Source organism: Psammomys obesus, unplaced genomic scaffold (assembly GCF_907164565.1).
Source record: "Psammomys obesus unplaced genomic scaffold, mPsaObe1.curated_primary_1811, whole genome shotgun sequence".
Lineage (NCBI taxonomy): Eukaryota > Metazoa > Chordata > Mammalia > Rodentia > Muridae > Psammomys > Psammomys obesus.
In genome coordinates, this window is record NW_026596225.1 from 3,764,461 (window position 1) to 3,786,185 (window position 21,725).

General features: G+C 45.7%; 1 protein-coding gene and 1 long non-coding RNA gene across 3 annotated transcripts in view; one reads left to right on the top strand and one right to left on the bottom strand.

Moving 5' to 3' along the window:
• Window positions 1-9,510, bottom strand: part of Simc1 (SUMO interacting motifs containing 1) — a 27,933-nt gene extending 18,423 nt beyond the window's left edge. Inside the window, exons 1-2 of the mRNA XM_055595861.1 lie at window positions 9,314-9,510; window positions 1-1,071 (exon numbers count right to left, since the gene is read on the bottom strand). The exon at window positions 1-1,071 is cut by the window's left edge and continues 597 nt beyond it. Coding sequence (XP_055451836.1) covers window positions 1-1,071; window positions 9,314-9,442 — 1,200 coding nt within the window. The 5' untranslated portion in view covers window positions 9,443-9,510. The remainder of the gene's footprint in view (window positions 1,072-9,313) is intronic.
• A 173-nt stretch (window positions 9,511-9,683) lies between these two features.
• On the top strand, window positions 9,684-16,670 carry LOC129668049 (uncharacterized). Of its 2 annotated transcripts, none has more exons than XR_008718863.1 (3): window positions 9,684-10,247; window positions 14,422-14,497; window positions 16,121-16,670. It is a non-coding gene; the product is annotated as an uncharacterized LOC129668049 (long non-coding RNA). The 2 variants fall into 2 exon arrangements; XR_008718862.1 differs by lacking the exon at window positions 16,121-16,670 and adding an exon at window positions 15,777-15,817.
• The last annotated feature ends 5,055 nt before the right edge of the window (window positions 16,671-21,725 follow it).

Here is a 21,725-nt window from a genome sequence, read left to right on the forward strand (position 1 = left end):
TGGCACACTTGGTGACTGTATCACATTTCCTGATGACGGTGGCACACCTCCAGGTGATCCTATCCTGCCTCCTGCTGGCTGCGTCACACCTCCCGGTGGCTGTGCCACAGGTCCTGGTAACTGCATCCCTTCTGGCGGCTGGGACACACCTCCCAGCAACGGTGGCACATCTTGCAGCGACTGCAGCACGTCTTGCAGTGACAGCGGCATGTCCTGTAGTGACCATGACATGCTGTGCAGTTGTGTCACATCTTGTGGGTATGACAGGTTTTGCGGTCGGCCCGGAACATCCTGAGGTAGGCCTAGAGTGTCTTGGGGTGGGTATAGTGGGTGTTGAGGGTGCCATGACAAGTCTTGAGGTGTGCTTGGCATATTCTGCCGAGAGCACAGCACATCTTGAGTCGAACATGGCACTTCTTGAGGTGGATGAGGCAAAGCCTGGAGTTGGCACTGTGCAGTTTGTGATGGGCACAACAAAGCCTGTGGTGGGCATGAGGAAGCTCGTGGGGGGCATGGTGAAGCTCTTAGTGGGCATGATAAGGCCTGCAGTGGGTACAGCAAGCCTTGTGGTTGGCAAGGCACATCCTGCTGTGGGCATGGCAAAGAGGCCCTCTGATTGCTGCTGCTGTTATTGCTTGTGGAGGAGAAGGAGCGAACCTCTGCAGAGAGCTGCAGGCTGGTCAAGAAGCTGATGTCGCCTTTGTAGGCCATCGAGCTGCAGTTTGGTTCTAGTGGGTAAACAGAGTCCTGGCTGGCAGATGTAGGGGGTCGAGAACCTTCAAACATGTTGTCTTCCAACAAATCCAAGTCCACGGGGTCATTGTTAATGACTCTCTGTGCTGCAGGCTGAGTGCCTCGGTCTCCAGGGGCTTCCACTGCCTCTTTGCCTGAGAGACCAGTACATGTCTGAACACTGGCTGGCTCCTTCTGAGAGGAAGCCACAGGTTCTAAAGTCAAATCAAGAGTGGCAATAGGCCTATTTTCTTCCTCACTTCTTGTCAGATCAATCACACAGAATCCATTACGATCTTTTGCCCTTGTTCTGGTTTCTCTAGTTAAGTCAATGAAGTCCTGTTAAAGATGGGAGAAGAGAAGGGTAAGAGAGGGCAAAGAAACTCTACTTGAGAAGACTGAGGGTTTAGCTTTTAACAATGTCATTTTACTTTCTCATTTCCCTGACATTTCTATATATATTTGCAGTGCTAGTGATTGAAGCCAAGGTCTTGTGCACGCTACATAAATGTTCTACCTCTGAGCTATTTCTATACATCATTTATAACACAAGTATGAGTTTATTTTCATTAGTGAACAGGTTGCTAGTCAATTTCTATAGATTCGTAAATTATCCAAATGCCAAGTGTGAGAATGTGATGGGATCTAAGAAAGACATGTGTGTAGAGAAAATTCCATCCTTCACAAACGAAAAGCAAATTCCCAGGATAATCTGCAACAGAAGCTAAGCAAGAGGAGAGTTAACGTGAGGACCTGGGATCCGAGAACACGCCGAGTGCCGGTCACTGCATGCGGGACTCCCAGCGTCTCGGTTTCACCACAGGTGGCTCTCAAGGACAGACATATGATTAGGAGGAGACTTACTGAGAAAAATAATGGAAAGCACACTCTTAAAAGGGAGAAAAGTAGGCAACTTAGCTGGATAGTTGAGTTTTTAAGGGCTGGAGAGAAATCTTCCACTAATTTTAGTCATATTTAAGTGTAAATTTTTCTGGAAATCGGAACGTCACTTTGGGAATCAGATGAGAGGTTTGACTAGACACAGAATGTTTAGAATCAAAATGTTGATTGGAAAGGCAGCATCCATGTGGAAGTATAGCTATACTGGAATGCTAAGAGGATGACGGGGCCCCCAGGTCTCAGACCTCCCTCAGAACACAGTGAACACCCTTTCAGGGCACAGCCAACTATAGCAGCAGGGCGCTGTTCAGTGTAGATCTGGATGAAGCTATAACTGTCAGGTTAAATTTACATCCAGTGGGCTGGAGAGACGCACTGCTACTCTTTTGCAGGACTGGGTTAAACCCCAGCATCCACAGTGTGGCTTACAAGCAGCTGTAACTCCAGGCCCAGGAGACCGGATGCCCTCTTCTGGTCTCCATAGGCATAAGACACATCCCTGATAGACCCACATAAACACAGTAAAACACTCATAGTGTATAAAATAAAAATATTTACATCCCATTATCCTGCCTCCCTGACTACACGTCATTTTTTCTATGATTAAATTTCAAAATAATACTGCAAGATAGCACTGCCATCTCACATACATGCAAAAATTAGTTTTTAGGGACCAGGTTATTTATCTGAGTATAGTACAGCTAAGTAGTAGGGTAGACATTTAAATCCACTCTGTCTGCCTTTCCTGTTAAGGGCCCAGGGATGTATCACTTTTTCCAATATGTAACCAGCTTTATTGTTTCTAGTGTTTTTTGTTTGTTTTGTTTTGGGACAGAATCTCACTTTGTAGCTTTGGCTAGTCTGGAATTCACTATGTAGACCAGGCTAGCCTTGAAATTACATACCTCCATTCTACCTCAGGAATGCTGGGATTACAGACATGTACTGCTAGGCCTGGCCTGGAATCAGCATCAAGAGATTGTTTTTTTTACAAAAGCACGGGATATAAAGCAACAGCGTGAGCTGTAACTAATGGAAAACCACTAGTCCTTGTTCCCATTCCTCAGCAGGTTATGGATCGATTTATAAAGCCTGATGATGCCAGACAGGGGCAATGTCACCAACCTTTGTGCCATGGGCTTGGAATAACACTGTGGTGGGCTCCAGGTGTCTTCTCACCTGGCTGAGTATCATCACTATTGGTATATTATGGTCTGGCAAGGCTGTCTGTTGCCACCATAACTAGCATGCTATTTCTCTCTTTTAAGTGTTACCATTGTTAGCTAGCATAGGAAGTGTTTCACTAGGATACTTTTACATATATTCTTATACTTTGTTCTCCTTTGCCTTGATGGTCATGGACTGCTTTCTTCATTTTCCCTATTCCTTGCTGGTTGCCTTTCTTTCCTTGACAGTCCTCCTGCTCTCATGCTGTTTCTCTCCATGTGACGGTCACCACTGTCAACAGACTCAAAGACATGGAGTTCTGAGTGGGCCAAGCAAGAATCTGGTCCTAGAATAGGAACTGTTCAGCAAACGGAAAGCCTCAGTCTCGTGGGAAGAGCCTGACAGCATCAGCGCCTTTGATGATAATCAACAGCCAGCTAAACATACAGAGCTGAAAGTCTGCTCCAAAGGCCTGAATTTAACTCATCTCCCACAGCCAACTGCTACAACGCAGCATCACCAGATCTATCCCAGTGGTAGAATTCTTGCCTAGTTTGCAAAAAGCTGTGGATTCAATCCCCAGCAACATACTCAAGACACACCACGATATCACTCCCGTTTTCAACCACCATCAGTTTGATACCACTTTCAGGATTAAAGCCAAATGCCTAAGAAGATTCACAGGGTCTTCATCGCACGCCTGTGACTTCCTTCTAGTCTTTCCCTGATCATATGATATATCCCTAAATGAGCTAAATTTCTCAAGAATATTTTGCTTCTGCTGGTTTTTTTTTAACCTGCAATGACTATGATCGCTTTTTTTTTTTTAGTTTCTTTTTGAATTCTCCTTTGCTTTTCTAGCTATTCATCCTTTAATTATATTTTCAGTGCCTGATCTGGGGAGTATATTCTAGAAATCCAGTATGTACTAGTATGCTTAGAAAAATGTAAATTACTTAGGGTAAAAATATAAGAACCTTATAAAATATTGTTTACCTTGTTCCTCATCCATTTTTTAAAAAAAGATTGATTTATTTAACATGTATAGTGTTCTCCTTTGCATGTGAGCCTGCATGCCAGAAGAGGGCACCAGATCTCATTTCAGATGGTTGTGAGTCATCATGTGGTTGCTGGGACTTAAACTCAGGACTTCTGGAAAAGCAGTCAGTGCTCTTAACTTCTGATCCAGTCTTTAGCCCCTTCTCACCCATTTTTTTTTTTTGTGATATGCACTTATATACTAATTTAAATCTGTACATGTGTGAGCTCAATGTATTACTCTGTAGGAGGCACAGAGGTCTTTGCGTTGTGGGGGAATCTGGAATGTTAAGCACACAAGGTTGTCCTTCTACCCAGAAGGCTGGAGTGGATATGCTTTCCAGCCTGGTGATCTTTGCACTTTCTGTGTGGCCAAGGACTTTCCAGCACTGGACCCTCTTCTGTAGACGGACTCTTGTATATTTTATGGATGCAACACTTGTCAATTAAAAACCTCTGGCCTATGGCTGAGGAAGGACATAGGTGGGACATCTGGCAGGCAGAAGGAATTCTGGGATAGAGCCAGGTGCATGGCATTCAGCTGCCAAGATGTGAAAAGGATGGATGCATGGTGCCTGAGCGCAGGTAATCACCAAGTGGCAGAATCACCAAGTGGTAGATTAGTATAAGTGGGTTACTTTAAGTTCTGAACTAGTCGGAGACGAGCCCAGCGATGCTGCCGGGGTTTCTGTGTAATACTTAGTGAGTCCCAGGAGTGGTTGTTCTAGGAGCTTATGGGAAGGGGGGCAACCCCCTCCCACTACACTCCATCAGACCCTCCTCATAAACTTGTTTTCTCAGTCAGTCTATAGAAGCTATCTTATGGAAGGTGCCACATGGACTTTATAAGAAGTCTTGATGGAGTCCATCTGAGCTGTACCCAGTTTGTTCCTCAGAGAGCCTTAGAAATGTTTTGCTGTGCACTCGGGATTGAGACAGCCATCACAAGCATGCTTTTCACCAGACTGTGCTGTGCTTAAGGAACCCACTTGGGGTCAGACTCCCAAAGTTTGAATCAACATGGCTACTGACTCATGTTACACTGAGCTCCCTTCTGGCCTCCCACAACTTGTCACTCTGCTGCCCAGAAGGTCAGAGACACCCTCCTCCCCCAGCACTCTATTACTTTTTTGTGAGGGACAGGTTTTATATCCAAACCTGGACTCTAATTTGTGGCACTCCTCCTGTCTCAACCCTCTTGTAAAAAACAGACGTTTATTACTACATTTTCCAAGCGAGTTATTGTTACAGAAACTATTTCTAATTAAAAAACAAAACAAAACAAAAACCCAACCTATTTCTTTCCTTTTTTAAAAAAAATGTGCATTGGAGTTTTGCCTGCATATGTCTTGTATGAGTATGTCAAATCCCCTGGAACTGGAGTTACAAACAGTTCTGAGCTGCCATGTAGGTGCCGGGAATTAACTCAGGCCCACTGGAAAAGCAGGTAATGTTCTTAATGCTCTTAACCACAGAGCCATCTCTCCAGCCCCTATTTCTTAAAGTGCTAGTTTTAAACCATATATTTAGAATTTCTGGTGATCTTCATTTCTTTGTGGGAACACATATTTCTACTTACTGTCATTTCTTTTCAGCCTAAATATCTTGCAGTGCAGGGGTACTACTGAAAAGTTCAGATAATTTAAAAAATATTTATTTTGCTCTTACTCTCAGAGAGTAATTCTATAAACAGAGTTCTAAACTGGAAAGTTTCTTCCATTGTTTGAACAGGTCAATCCAAGACTTTTGGCTTTCACAATTATAAGATGTGAACTGTTTTGTATGTGTAACATGTAATTTTTCTCTGTACATACAAAAAAGGAGTTTTCTTTGTTTATTCTACTGTGTCTTATTTTTTGGGTCTGTACATTAATCCTATCCCCAATCAAATCTGGTAAATTTCATCAATTGTTTTTTAAAATTTTTTTCTCTAATCTGTCCCTATTCTTGTTTTTTTTGTTTGTTTGTTTGTTTGTTTTGTTTTTTAATTTTTGTTATTTGGAGACAGGGTTTGTGTTGCTTGGCTGTTCTGGCCTGGACCCCCACAGCTGGCAGTCCTTGTCCTTTTAGGAGCTCACTTCCCATCACCTTGCATAACCATATAGTACTGAGTCTTGCTCACTCTTCCCGCTCACTGTGTTTTGGAACTTGGTAATTTCTATTCCTCTGTCTTGAACTTCCCTGTTTGTCACTGTTTTCCAATTTTCTGATGAGTTCATTTAGTATATTTAAGAAGAAAAAAATTTCAGAGCTGGGCAATGGTGGCACATGCCTTTAATCCCAGCACTCAGGAGGCAGAGGCAGGTGGACCTCTGTGAGTTCGCCAGCCTGTCTACACAGTAGTGAGTTTCAGAAACTGTCTTGAAAAGTAAAACCCAAAACAAGAACAAATTTGGTTATGGCAGATCTTCAGGTCTCTGTCTCCTCCTCCAAACCCAGCTCCCAGTCTCACGCCCAGTCCTTCAACAAACAGCTGCTGCTGCGGGCCCTGCACCTCAACTGGATCACTCCAGTTTCCTCTCATTGCTTTATCCCAGCCCCCAACTCCAGCAGGCACTCCCTGGAACCTGCAGGCATCTCCAGCCAGGGAAGCAGCCCCCAACTGCAGCAGAGAGCAGAAGATAGCAGAAGATGGAAAGAGTTCCTATGCTCAGGGACCATAGGATAGTACCAAAAGCCACCTACAGATTAAGTGCAGTCCCCATCAAAATCCTAACACAATTCTTTACAGACTTTAAAAGGACAATTCTCAGCTTCATATGGAAAAACAAAAATATGTACCCAGGATAGATGAAACAATCCCGAACAATAATAAAAGAACCGCTGGAGGTCTGACCATTCCCAACTTCAAGTTGTAGTACAGAGCTACAGTGATGCAAATGGCATGGCACTGGCACAGAAACAGACACAGTTGAACAATGGAATCGAACTGAAGACCCATATGTAAATCCACACACCTATGGATATCTGATTTTTATTAAAGAAGCCAGAAATACATACTGGAAAGAAGACATTAACATATGGTGCTGGTCAAGTTGGACAACTGCACATAGAATAGCCCAAATAGATCTATTCATACTGAACCACCCTGCACAAAACTCAACTCCAAATGGATCAAAGATCTCAGTGTACAATGAGAGCCAGGCATGGTGGTGCATGCCTTTACTCCCAGCATTCAATAGAGGCAGAGGCAGGTGGATCCCTGTGAGTTCGAGGCTAGCCTGGTCTACAAAGTGAGTCCAGGACAGCCAAGCTACAGAGAGAAACCCTGTCTCAAAATGCCCAAACCAAACCAAACCAAAAAAACTCCAACCCAATTTTAAAAAGGGGCAGCATATACTCCATGGTAAGGAACTTGTCCTATGGACATCCCATCAAAGTCTTCAATAGCAAAAGCAAAACAGACCCAGCGGAATCATTTATGCCAGAACAACATGAAGCTGATAAATCACTGCGTGCCAGGATCACTCCTGTATACAGGGAGTACCAACACCAACAAAAGACCTATAATCTAAATAGAGTAGAGATGTTCAAACACCTAGAATGAAGAGATGTTACTAGAGCCTCATAGTTGGGGATACAAACTGGGATGTATCCCCAGACTTGGGGCCCTATGTTTGATCCCTAGCACCCCATAAACCAAGTACAGTCATGCATGCCTGTAATCTTAATAGGAGGGTGGAAGAGAGGGAATCAGAAGTCAAGGTCATCCTCAGCTACACAGCAAATTTTAGGGTAGCCTGAGCTATAGGAGACCCTGTCTCAAAAGAAAAAAAAAAAATTGGTACCACCCCATTAGAAAATTAGACACTTAAATACATTTGTACACACACGCACACGCGCGCGCGCACACACACACACACCTGTAGCTCTCCAGACAGTGGAAATGGCAAGTCATTACTTATAATTCTATATTCTTTACCTGTACTTAAAATTATGTTCATAATCCAAAGTGATTTATAATTCAAATTTTCCAAAGATTGTGGACCTTAAGAACAACAAGGTTTCATTTTAGAGTGATGTAAAGGATTTATTAGCTATGATGGTAGTACAATTCAAGGTATTTTATGGATGAATCATAGTACAATAAAGGTGCTATTAAATGATAAGCTAGCATAAAGGTATTATTTACAAGCTAGATAATACAAAAATGCAAAATTTAGTTCCTTTCCTAAGAGGGACAACACCTACTGTGCTTGCCAGTTTTACATCAACTTGTCACAAGCTACTCTGATCGGAGAGAAAGGAACTTCTCTCACATTTTCTCATTTCAGTTGAGAAAAGGCCTCCTAAGATGGGGCTTTAAGCAAGACTTAATGGCTTGCTTATTAGGGCATCTTCTTAATGAGTGGTTGATGGGGAGGGCCCAGCCCATTGTGGAGGGTGCCATCCCTGGGCTGGTGGTCCTGGGTTCTGTAAAAAAAAAACAGGCTGAGCAAGCAAGACAGAAAGCATCACTCCTCCGTGGCCTCTGCATAACTGCCTCCAGGTGCCAACCCTGGTTGAGTTCCTGTCCTGATGAACAGCGATGTGGAAGTGTAAACTAAATAAACCCTTTCTTCCACAAGTTGCTTTTGGCCATGGTGTTTCATCACAGCAACAGAAACCTTAAGACACCTACCTTTGGGTGTAGGAAACCCCTCCCACTTCCCAAAGGCAACCTAGAATGAATGAGCACTCACAAAGTGATTTACAGGCTTAAGCAGTAGCTGACCTTGATGTAAGACACATGTTAAAAAGAAGGGAGAATGAATGACCCCTGGACTAACCTCAGCCACAGCATCTGGAGTAGGGGTTCACTAAATTTCTGTGGAGGGTTCTAGAAAGGCAGAGACCACAAATCTTTTTATTAACCACTTCAGGAGCAAGGACAAAGATAAAGGACCTGGAGGAAAAACAAAGGTGCGAGTGCCCCGCCCCCGGGCTTTGTATGTGATTCGCGTTTGCAAAGCAAAATAGACCGTCCTTCCCCACAACTCAGAAATCGGGCCGCTGGCTGGGGAGCTAGGCCCCGGAGCGCAGCCGCCACCGTGCCAAGGGCGGCGCTTCGCTCGCTCGCAGCCCGGGCTCCTGTTACCTCCCAGTACACATCTGTGCCCATCAGAAGCCAAACAATTACGCGCTCCCGCGCGCCCGCCTCGAGGTCCGGGTGGCGGCTGCGGCCTGACCAGGGCCCCCACCTCCTCCCGCTCGCCAAGGCTCTGGGGCCACGCCGGGCCGGAGGCGGCTGCTCCGCAGCTCGCACGGGTGCACAGCGCGTCGCCCATGTGCTCGGCCCGCTCCGCGGCACAGTCCCGCGGGGGTCCGAGCGGGCCAGCCCGAGGCCTGCCCTGCCGGAGGCGCCGCCGCGCTCCTCGAGGCCGGAGGCCGCCGAAGGCGGGAAGACGCGGCGGCGGCGGGCCGGGGTCGCAACGCCGAGGCCCCGAGCAGGGGACGCCCGGCCGCCGTCGGGCGCGGCGAGCGGCAGCGGACTCACCACGGTTCGGCGGGGCAGCGCGCCGGGGGTCCGCGACAGGGCCCGGCGCAGCCTCCGCGCCCTGCCCGAGCGGGTCCCGGCCGGACTCTCGGAGCCGCTGTCGTCGGAGATCACGATAAAGTCCTCCATGGCCACGGCCCCGGCCGAGCCACGCGCGAGCAGCCGGCGACCCCGGCGACGGCGACTTCGGTTCCAGCGGGCTGGAGCCACTGCAGCGACCGCGGCGGCCGACACCGGGGTTAATACCCCCGCCGGCCCCGCCCCTCCATTGCCCCGCCCCCGCCCCGCCCCCCGCGGGCGGCCGCGCGCCCGGCTCTCTTTCTGTCAGGGGAGAGGGAGCGAAGCCGGGGGCTGGGCCGAGCGGTCGGCGGACGTGAGAAGCGCTGGGCAGGAGCCGCTGCTCTCCGCTGACCGCCGAGCGCGGTGCCCGCCACCGGCCCTGGCTGCAGGTGCGACCAGCCAGCGCGGCGGGGCACGGAGGTGGGCCGACCGCGGGCCTCTAACGGGCGTTTCGTTGCCGGGCCGTGAGCCTCCGCCGGTGGAGCAGCCCGGAGCCGGGAACCCGCTGTCCTACCGCCTGGGCCGGTGTCAGTCGCCCAGAGGGCTGCTGGCTGAGGTGAGGGAGGGACCCCGCTGCTCCTGTGTGCGCAGGTAGATCCGTAGGGCGAATCCCCACAAGTGGAATTATTGGATCACATCTAAGTTTTCATTGTTGGCAAATGGCACCAAATTACCCTAAGTTGCACCAATTTGCAGTTTCACCAACAGTGTGTGTCACAGGAATTTAAACTGTCAAATGTAAGAGTTGTTGAGGTGCTAGTTGACTGAACCGCCAGAAAGGCACACACTACAGCTGTGAGTCCCGGAGTGCCCCGTTCTCCGAACAAGCAGAAGCTATAAGGATGAAAACGTGTCCCCAGCAGGGGAAATGTCGGTAAGTAGTGAATTCTTTGGTTGATTTATTGTAGGGTAGGGACATTAAAGTCAAAACAGGACCCATCGCTATTTTTAAAATGTGGGATACTGACAAAATGCTGCAGCTTGGGCCCAAGTAACTGTGAAAAATAGAGTAATCGACTCAAATTAAAATGTCTTTAACAAAAAAAGAGGTTTTTTTTTTTTTTTTTCCCATACAGGGATAGTTGTTGGTTGCTATCTAAGCAGTGTCTAATGCAGTGTTTATTGTTAGTGAACTTCTGAATCAGCTGGAGGTTGTATGATAAAGATTGCAGGACCACACACCAGCGTTTCTGACTGAGAAACTTAATTTTGAAAGTAAGGCCTCCACATTGGTATTTCTTTCAGGTTCCTAGGTGATACTGACATTGCTTAAAGGGTGGTGAACACACTTTTAGACTCACTGGTCTAGGCTTGCCTTTCATCCTAGTCCTTGAAAGACCAAGGTCAGCCAGGAAGGAGGAAGAAGAAAGACAAGGAGGAGGGGAAGGAGACAGGAGAGATCACTGGCCTGGTGGGCAAATAGTTTATGATTTCAGATGTTTTGGCCTAACAGGTGAATTGTTATAAGTGGATTCAGTAAGTTGAGCTTTCTTTAATGCTATTCAACATTCATTTTAACACACACACACACACACACACACACACACACACACACACACACACGGGAATGAATCTAAGACTCCATACAGGCTAAGCTATATCCCCTGGCTCTCTGGCCCAAAGTCTCTTCTTTTTGAAACATTGTCGTTTTTAGGCTTTATGGCTGTATTTCTCTAATCAGTTCTTTGTAGCCTCTAGCTGATTCCTATTCCTCTACTCCTTAAATCATTTTTTTTAAGTTTTTTGGTTTTTAAACACTCTTAGATTTTTAAATGTTCTTCTAGATGAGTGAGTGTTTTACTTGCACGTATTATGTGCACTCCATGGGCGCCTGACGCCTTCAGTGTTCAGAAGAGGACACTGAATCCCCTAGAATTGACATTATGGATGGTTGGGTGCTGTGTGGGTGCTGGGAATGGAACGCATACCCTCCAAAAGAACACCAAGTTCTCCTAACCACAGAACAATTTTGCCATCCTTAAATCTTAATGCTCCTCAGTATTTTGACATGGGCCACTTCCACACTTTACCTTCTCATCATATAGTCAACTGTTTCTGCTGCTTCAGCAACCACCTTAATGCTCTCCACACCCAATGTGTTTATCTCCAGCCCAGCCTGGTCCTTAAAGCTCCAATGTAAACCTCCAGGTGGGTACTGAGGTCTCTAGGTATCTGTCTAAAACTGAGCTCACCTCTGTTCTCCCCACCAAACATTTCTGTTAAAACGACAACTTACTGTTTTCGTGTTTTCTAGTACTAGTGAATAGCGATATCATCAGCAATTACTCAGAGGAGAATCTGCTTGATTTCTACTTCAAGCCCTGTTTTACTTCCTATCTTTTGCATTTATTCACTTATTTTGGCTTCTGCTTCTATGATTCAGCCAAGTTACTGTCACCTCTGGCCGGGTCTTCCTGAAAGTGCTTGTTTTCCACTCCTTTTTGCTCACCCAGCCAACCTGGTCTTTAAGAAAGTATGTAATCATAGCTGGTAACACATTCTTGAAGTTCCAGCACTAGGGAAGTCAGAGGCCAGTTTGGGCTCCACAGCAAACAAACAAACAAACAAACAAACAGGATGCATGCATCATTTTCCCTCAGCCTCTTAGCGTTGTCTTAATCAGCTCTCTCTGCCATAGTGAAATCCTGCAGATTGTGGGGTTTAAACATTTATTTTTCTAAGTCTTAGAGGAAGCCTGGGTGCCGGTCCATGTGGTTCCTGGTGAGGATTTTCTCTGTTGTGTTGCACATGGCCGACTTGACAGTGTGTCCTCACATGGTCTATTTGGGTCACCTGGGAGGAAGCTCTCCCCCCCCCCCCCCGCCCTCTTACAAGGCCACCAATCACACTGAATCAGTTAACCTGGACCTTCTGCGCTGCTTAGTTTTTGACAACTTGACAACTTAGTTTTTGACACAAACTAGAGTCACCAAGAAAAAGGGAACCTCAGCAGAGGAATTGTCTCTACCTGTAACCCCTTTTCTGTCTAACGATTGCTGTGGGAGGGCCAGCTGTCCGTGGATAGTGCTGTACTGGGGTGGATAAGAAAGCTGGCTGAGAAAGCCACTGAGAGCAAGCCAGTAAGCAGCACTCCTCCAAGGCCTCTGCTTTAGTCTCTGCCTTAGCTTGCTTCTTGAATCCCTGCCATAAACTCCCTCAGTGGTGGACTGTTGCCTGGGAGTTAACTAGAAGATGAAAAAAACCCAAGTTGCTTTGGGTCATGGTATTTGCCAAAGCAGACTAGGATACCTCCCAAGCGCCCTATCTCCAAAGACCAGCATGCTGAAAGTTAACGATTCAGCATATGAGTTTGAGGGGAATGCAAACTTTTGGTCCCCAAACACACTGTAAAGGAAATATAAAGACTAACATAGCTTACTATGTATTTATGTATGTGTTAGGATTTAGGCGACGGAGCTGAACGATGTCATCCAAGAAGTCACACCACAAGGCAGGCCTCTTGTGAGAGGTTTATTAAGGATGGGGAATGCAGAAGCAGCTTCTGGGGGGGAAGAAGAAAAGCGGCAGAGCAAAGTGGGCGGGGTTTTATAAGGTGACTGTGCATGTGCAAGAGGTAGATGCGTGCTTTGTGGCCATAAAGCTGTCGAAGCTCAGCACATGTTCAGGCACCAACGTGTGGTTCTTGGCGCCTGGAGACCGTGTTGCGCTGGCGCTGGTGGGTTATGCTATTGCTAGGTTCCTGGGCCTGATGGCGGAGCTGCTTGGTTACTAATAGTATTTGTTTTTTTCCTCAGGACAGGGTTTCTTTGTGTAACAGCCCTGGCTGCTCTGGCACTCCCTTGTAGATCAAGTTGGCCTCAAACTCACAGAGATCCGCCTACCTCTGCCTCCTGAGTGCTGGGATTAAGGTCATGCACCACCACGGCTGACTACTGTGTAGTTTTTGATCATACAGATATTTAGTTGCTTCTATATCTAGATAGAGAGTAAATGTATTTCCTTGCTGAAGGGCTATGCTACTGGAGATGGTTGCCTCGGTCCTGGTCTCTCCATTGCTTATACTCTAAGGGGAGCAGACTAGGAAAGCCTGGTGAGTCTGCAATCAGGGTGAGAGGTGTCAACCTGTGAATCATAGAAACAGCTCCATCTTTCTTCTCCAATAACCACTACCATTCTCTCTAGAAATCCTCTTGCTTTCCAAGCAGCGCTTTCAACAGAGTCATTAAAGTGGTCTCAGGTATTAAAACTTGTAGTTTTGTCTCATGTGGCTCCCTTAAAATATTTCATCTCCTATTTGATCCATAGCTTTCCCTGTTCTCTTAGTACAGGTGAATTTGTGCCTATGATTGTTCTCAGTGCAAGGGCTGATGTCTGCCTGCTCTGTCTTAAGTGAGAGATGGAGAAAGACTGTCCTTGAGGAAATGGCTACTATGACTCAGTTTCTTGAGTAACAGTTCCCCCATTGTGTTAACTTCGGCTCTCTTACCTGCACTGCGCCCACATTGTTTCTGTCTGGGGCTCCTGAGTTAAGAGATTACAGGCTCAGCTTTCTCCAGGGTACTCCCCCCAATGCCTTCCAGGGACATCTAACAGTCTTTTACTCTTGAGGACTCCTGAGGCACTTCTCAAGAAATGCCAGTCACCTTCTGAACTGTGTAAGGGCTCACCACCATGGAGAACCTAACATAAGTCAAGGAAGAAGGCACTACGTCTATCTTCGTACCCTCTTTAGTACCAATCCCTTACTCCCGTGAGTATCAGAGACTCAGCCAAGTCAACGGGCCAGTAAGATGAGACATTCTTAGCTTGGGGATAAGAGTGAGGAATACTTTGTTTAACCTTCTCTGTGGGAAGTGAATGGAAAAGGCAGGGCAGCCCCCATTTCCTTCAGCTGTGAGGAAGTAATGGCTTGTTGTCATCTGATGTGTAACAGTCACCCACAGATATATTAACAGATTGGAAAATTTCAAATGCCCCCAAGAGTTTACAATAAAATGACTAATATGAATAAATGCCTTTCAATCGTGAAATGATGATATAATGGCAGGGTACAGCGGTGTGTTCAGATTGTATATCTTTCTCCTCAGCGATCCTGCCTGAAACTTGGAAGAACAGAGGCTCTGATGGCATTGTGTGAGAATTTCTGAAGAACTTGCCAACCAGGTAGATACGGGCCCTGAAGTTATTTTCCTCAACTGTAAGTCACAACACTAATGGTTTCTTGGTCATCCTGGGTTTGCCCTGAAACAACTTGTTTAACTAAGACTTCAGAAACGGTGGGTCTCTTTCAGAAGTGTGTATGTGTGCACTTGCACATGCTCTGTAAGGTGTCACTTCTGTACAGATTTACTCCCCTTACATGCTAAACCATATCACCTGAGAGGCCAGTGTAGCCTTTGTACTTAGTAATGATATTTATTCTATATTGAGTATATTCTATATACCTGCCCGTTGTGTGCCAGGTACCATGTAAAAAGCCAAGGATAAAGCAATGAGCAATCTGGGTATAGTGGGGTAACCCTAGCACTGAGGAGGCTGGGGTAGGAAGAACAAGATAAATTTGAGGCCATCCTGGTCCACATAGCAAGTACCAAGCCAGTCAATGCTACACAGTGATACCCTGTCTCAAAAAGCAAATAGAAACATAAAAAGGAAGGTAGCCATTGCCTTTACCCAGAGCATCACGGCTGAGGAGGTTTGTGGTGAAGAAAAGAAAGTTCCGATGCTGGAAGGTGCCACATGCCTAAAATCTCAGCACTCAGGAAGCAGGGACAAGTGAATCTCTGTGAGCTTGAGGCCAGATTGGTCTACAAAGTGAGTCCAGGACAGCCAGGGATACACAGAGAAACCCTGTCTTGAAAAACTTAAATAAATAAATAGGTAAATAAATAAATCTATGTTGAGTTAAAAATTAAACTTGGAGAAACTGTAACACCCAGGCTGAAGGCACAATTAGATACTACTTTATACCCTTTAAGATTTTTTTTTGTTTGATTTGCTTTTTGGAGCAAATATCTGAAATTGAACAGTGTTGTAGGACTGTTGCCGGTCTTAACATGATTGACGTACATGGCTGTTGATTTTGACATCAGAATCCTTACAGGACTGGCCCAATGAGGGGCCCTGACAGGGGTGGGCTAACAAGGTGGTGCAGAGGCCTTGCTGTTGGTGTACCTTTTAAAAACTCTTACGTTTATCTTTTTCTCCCTACTCCACCCCAATCTATTCTAACTCCCCAACACCAGGTAGGAGAGAGAAAGGGTTAGTGGGAGAGGGGGCACAGTTCTCTCTTAGCTGCTTCCTGCTGGTCAGGATTGTTGGGTTCCTTGGAGCCAGTCCAATCCTTGTTTCAGGAGATCTCCAACTTCTTGTCTCGCAACAGCAACCAGGAGTAGCCTTGTTCTCCATTCTCTCTGGACTCTGGCATTTATTCTTTCTCCAGAGTCCTCCGAATTCACCTATCTGCAGCTGGCAAAGTGCTCCCCTCAGAACCTGCATGAGGCAAATAGTCTGCTGCTATGGACCAGCTGAGTCAGCCCCACACCTGGGACCAAAACAAAACACGTTTATATCCACAACAGCCTTGTCTCTCCTCAGAATGTTGAACCTGTAACAATCGCTGGTGGGGAGACTTCAGTGCCATAGCTGCTCTCAAGCTGCCTGTGTTCTTGTGAGTGACCCCAGTGACGTTTGTTATTCACCCAAATAACAGCGGACTTGGTGCCACTGTTTCCTCTGTCTAGTTCTCCTACCTGGCCTAAAGTGATGTGTGTTCATGTCTCCCAGGTTAAAGGGAACATGGCTGTGAGACCAGAAAAGATCGCTTCACAAAGTTACAGAACTGAAAGACTGATGGTTGAAAGTTGTAAATACTTGGCCTGGAGACCTGAGTTCAAACCCCTGAACACACAAGGTGAAAGAGAATCAGCTTCCGTAAGTTGTCCCCTGACTCACGCTCTCTCTAAATGTAAAAACCAAAGTGTACATATTTTCGTCTTTCTCTTTTTAATGACTCTATTCAAAAGTTACTGGTAAAGGAAGTGTCATGGTTTATTTGAGCACACTGCTTGTATCTATGTTTTTGTTTGTTTGCTTGTATAGCTTTTTACTACTGTCAATTTCAAGAACTATTTTTTTTTTTGAGACTGAATGTGAGGGGGCACAGTAGAGAAACTGAAATAGCCACTATGTGGATAAAAAGGGGAAAATTTATTCCACACAGCCAAGGCTGTCCCTCGGGAAAACAGAGAGCAGCAAAGGGGAAGGGGGTGGATCTTCAGGGCTATTAGGGAATGGGAGCCTGGGAGAATGAGCGACTGTGAGCTGGAGTAGGGGCTTTGCAGTGGAGGGACTGAGGGAGCCTGTCATCCACCTGGACCTTGACATGCTGATAGGCACCACATGTTGATGGGAGAGACATGTCCCTTTTGCTAGAGATGTGGAGAAGGACTCTTTTGGCAAGTGGGCTGTTGGCCTCAAGTCCTGAGCAGAACTCTAGAGAACCTGTGCCTAAAGCAATACAGTAAAGTAGAAGCGCCTAGGACCTGATTTGGAAGAGGCTGGACTGCACACATTTCTTTGTATCTTAGAATCTGTCTGTACCAGTAAATCCAGGGAGAAATACACAGTGAGATTGTTTTGCATTTCTGATCTGAATGGTAATTCAGTTGGGATGCCAATTCAGGGCCAGTTGCAGTAATGACCACAAAGGCAATGTCTTTGCTCGACATGACTTACTGATGACAGTGTTTTCACCAGACACTTCAAGAACATAGTTTTGACCAGGCATGAGGTGTGCCTTGAGTTAACTGAGAATTGAAGTTATTAACACTGCCTTGCAAATATAATTACCCAAGCAGACAGTTCCTGCATCCACATTGCTGACAGGAAAAATGAAGTAGACAAGCATTGCTCAGCTGGTTTGTTACAAATACATGTGGAGTGTCCATTGATTTTTTTCTCTTCCCTCCAAAACAAAAATCTACCACACAAATGATGGGGTTCTCTGTCACCACTGTGTGCATATTCAGTTTTATAGATTTGCAAATACAGTACAGCTAGATGTTTGATCTGTTAATATTCATTTCATTTAAAATATATGGTATTTTCTATTTTGCTAATCTGTTTTTATTTTTATTTCCAATATGCTCGCTCTTAAACATTCTTCCTTGACTGCCCCCATGTTATTTGCGCAGTGATATAAACTCACACAGCCTTCTCCATAATCAAGTAAACATTAAGAAAGAGATACATGTTCTTATACATAGGAATAAATGGATAAATAATATATACAAGACTGTGAATTTGTCATTTGGTTTTACAGATGGAAATCATATAAATATATATCAGTATATATGTCTGTACACATAATAAGCACATGTAATTATATATGTACACATATACATTAAACATGTGTATATACATGCATATTTATGCATATTTCCCTCCACATTATATATGTGTATGTACACACATATATGAATATAGTCTCCCTCACCCAGCAATACCCCTCATTTACTGTAATTTGATCAGGCAGGGCAGCCAGCAGGTCACTTTCTACAGAGCTGGCTTGCCTTCTCAGTACTGACAAACTTGCTTGTGTTTATTAACCCTCCCCACATTGCTAGGCAAACGTTTGGTTTTGGGGGCTGGAGAGATGGCTCTGTGGTTACAATACTGGCTGCTCTTACAGAGGATCCAGGACTGGGTACCTAGCGAGGGAGTGGCTCACAACCATTTGTAACTCCACTTACGGAGATCAGGCCCCCTCTTCCAGCATCCTCCTCAGGCACCAGGTACCTATGTGGTACACATGCATACTCATGCACATGAAATAAAAATAATAATAAATAGATCTCTTGAAAAAGAAAAGTACTGGAGGGAGAGAAGTGGATGGAACCATGGATGAACCCTGGGGCAAGAACTGACATTTGCTGCCTTGCTGTGACAGGGGCCTATCATTTCACTGTTTTCTTTCAATGCTCAAATTCTCCATACAATAGTAATTCTTCTTTTAAATGGCGGGTTTCCTGTCTCAGCTTTGCAGGTAGCTGGGGTCGTAGGTGAGCGCTGCTATGCTTCCCTCTTAATAATCAATTTAGGAAGGAAGCTGTTATAAGTCATCCTGTTTCTTTGGTGTACTTGAAGACCTGCTCTATTACATTTTCGTTATCTTTTTTCCTCCTCCTCTTCTTTTATTTTTATTTTTTTGAGGGAGGAGCTAACTGTTTGCCCTAGATCTCCTGGAACTCACTCTGTAGACCAGGTTACAGAAATCACAGAAATCTGCTGGGATTAAAAGTGGGGCTACTATGCCTGGCATTATTGACAACTTTTTTTTGTTTGTTTGTTTTGAGATGGGTTCTCTTTGTAGCCTTGGCTATCCTAGACTTGCTTTGTAGACCAGTCTGGCTTTGAACTCACAGAGATCCGCCTGCCTCTGCCTCCCTCTGTGCTGGGATTACCAGCGTGTAACCCATACTTGGCTAATATACAACTCTTAATCTCCAGCTAATCACTGGCTTGTCTTGGAAAAGTCCAGCACAAGCCCACATCTTATAGAAGTGGCTTCCAGTTCCTTTGCAGAGGCTTTGGTTTTTCTGGTTAGTGCATTCTGAAACAGTCTTCTCAAATTTGATTCTCTATCTTTCTTTTCTCTTCTGTGGAACAATTTCCCACTTCTGTGAGTAGTTTTGAAAATCACTTTTTTGCAAAGAGTTGCTTACCCATCGTCTTCAAAAGCCAGAATGTTACTTCCTGGTTGGAGATACAAGACCTGGAGTTCACATCCACTGATCACACCAGCTTTGCCGGCATTGGCAATCGTTAACTTGCCAACACAGCCACAGCTCCTGGGCAGCATGGTGGAGGTGGGTGTGCTCAGGTTCTGAGTTGCTGTACCTACTTGCTTCGGAAACTTCTGCAGCTTTCCTGGGCACCAGTCTAGTGTGTTGATGTCAGGAATGTGTGTGTGTGTCATTCATTGCTCACTTGACACTGAGGGAGGAAATCCCTTTAATGTACATTATTTCTTTCCAAGTTTGGTGTTTCTTTTCTTTTCTTTTCTTTCTTTATTATTTGTACATAGTCTGCCTGCATGTGTGTGCTGACACGCCAGCAGAGGGCACCTGATCTCACTATAGATGGTTGTGAGCCACCATGTGGGTGTGGGAATTGAACTCAGGACCTCTGGAAGAGCAGACAGTGCTCTTAACCTCCAGCTCCTAAATTTGATATTTCAACTCTGATGTGACAAAAAAAATTATAAGTCTTTGCCCATTGTTTTATTGATAAGAAAGTGTCACTTTCAGTGCTTCTCATACTATTGTAGGTAAAATGACCCTATGTTTGGTGTGCTGGGAAAACATTCTGACTTTGAAGCCTGTGCATCTTTATCTGATATATAACTAAGTTATATATATAACTAAGTTCTGTGTCATCCTTTGCCTTGAGATGGCTGTAGCAGAGTCAGAACACAGGAGGCGAAGTCTTGGCTTTGGGGATGTGGCTTCACTCTGGCTCAAGCTCCAGAAGAGGCCGTTTATGCACTTTGCTATCCAGTCCTCGTCCTTAGCTGCTGCTGCTGTCCTTTGGGCTTAGGGTGTATCACTTTCGGCCCTAGAGGTGTCCCTAAAATTCCTTTTTGTTAGTAATCTGATGCTGATTTGTTCCCACACATTCTAGCCAGCAGCTTAGGAGTTTGCATTAACTGATGGACGAGGTAAGCTAGTGTCTTCTGGGACTGAATGCTGCAGTGACTACCTCTTCTGGCCTTCTCTGGAGGCAGAAACTCCTGCTGCTGTGTTGTAGATGAAGTCTGGAGGGGTCCTCTATTCACTGCTGCAGAGCTGTCTTACCTCCCAGTGTCCACGGCTCTGAGGTGAGAGACCCTGAGGCAGCTTTCACCTTTCATTCCAGCTGTCTCCTCTGAAATTGTGGGTAATGAGTTTTCTTCAACCTGATGGCGTTCAGCTTCCACACTTGGGTAATCAAAGACATCGAAGGCTTCAGCCTCTGCCTTGAATTGCCCACTCCGGGGGAAAGCAGCTATATGGGGGTCACCTGGATAGGGTCCCTCGGCATCTGCAGCCCCATCACCCATTTGAAGACTGAAGTCTTGACTGGCATCTTGTGAGAGACTCTGAGTCCAATCACCTGACTCCTGGATTCCTTACTTTAAAAAACATGACACAATAACCACTTATTGTTCTAAATTGTTAATATTTGACACATCATTAGCTACTAGGTATTTTCCAAATGAAACTCTTACTTTACCATGCCTTCAAAATTGTCCCTTTCTGTTACTTCAGCTAAAACTCTTTGGAGAAACTTATGGAGGCCCAGCCAAGGTCACCAAACCACTATGAGTAATTGTTTTAGGTGACTAGGAGTAAACTTGGTCCATTACAGTCCTGAAGTGAGCATACCCAGAAGCATGTGTTTCTCATGACAGCTAAGGAGACAACCTCTAGTCACTAAATATGAACCATGCTTTAGACACCAGCAACACTCTCCTTTTGGGCATGGCATCAACTTCTGCCTGCCAACCCTTCCTTCCTTGGTTCCTCAGTCGGCCCTTTCTCCCACCCAGGCCATTAAATGTGGGGACCCTCCATGTCCAGTTATAGGCTCTTTTCCTTTGGCGATCTACTCTCTTTCCTGAAGAATCCTTACTCATCCTCGTGGAGAATATGCACTTGATGTTCAAATGTGTTCACCCACACTGGGCCTCGTGAGTTTCATCCACATTGCAGTACTCACTAGTGCTTGGACGGTAACCCATTTTATGGAGAGAGCGCGCCTTATCTAGCTACCCGTTTTGTTTTGTGGAGTTTTTAGTGGTTATGAATACTACTACTGTAATCATCCCCAACAATCTGTGTGACCCATTACTGCACTCCTCTTGGGCACACACCTAGCGGGGGGATGGCTGGCCTAGGGTCTGTGCATATGAATGAAAAAAGAGAGGGCATGATGTGCTCACATGTGGGTCGGGGAAAAGACTAGATATGAGGGAGGCACAGCCCGACTGAACCAGGCCATGCCAGGAGGGGTAAGGGAGGAAGAGAAGAGAGAAGGGGCAAAGACAGTACCTGGGAACCCGGACACCAAGAGCACCAAGACACTGAGTAGCCAGAACGGCCCGGGGTTATATAGGAATCAGAGAAGCTAGGAGAAGGGGTATGGCTTGCCGGGGCTGGAGACATTCAGGGTAGAGGGTGGGCATGCTGGTACTTGCTGAAGACCTGCCTGTTAGTGAGTGTCTGCTCTGATAGGTTAAGTAGGCACCTCAGCCATTTGTCCTGGGTTTGAGACCTAACACGGAGAAAGAAAGACAATCAGTCATGGCATGAGAATACTTTCAGCTGCCTTTCTCAACAAAAGGTCTCTC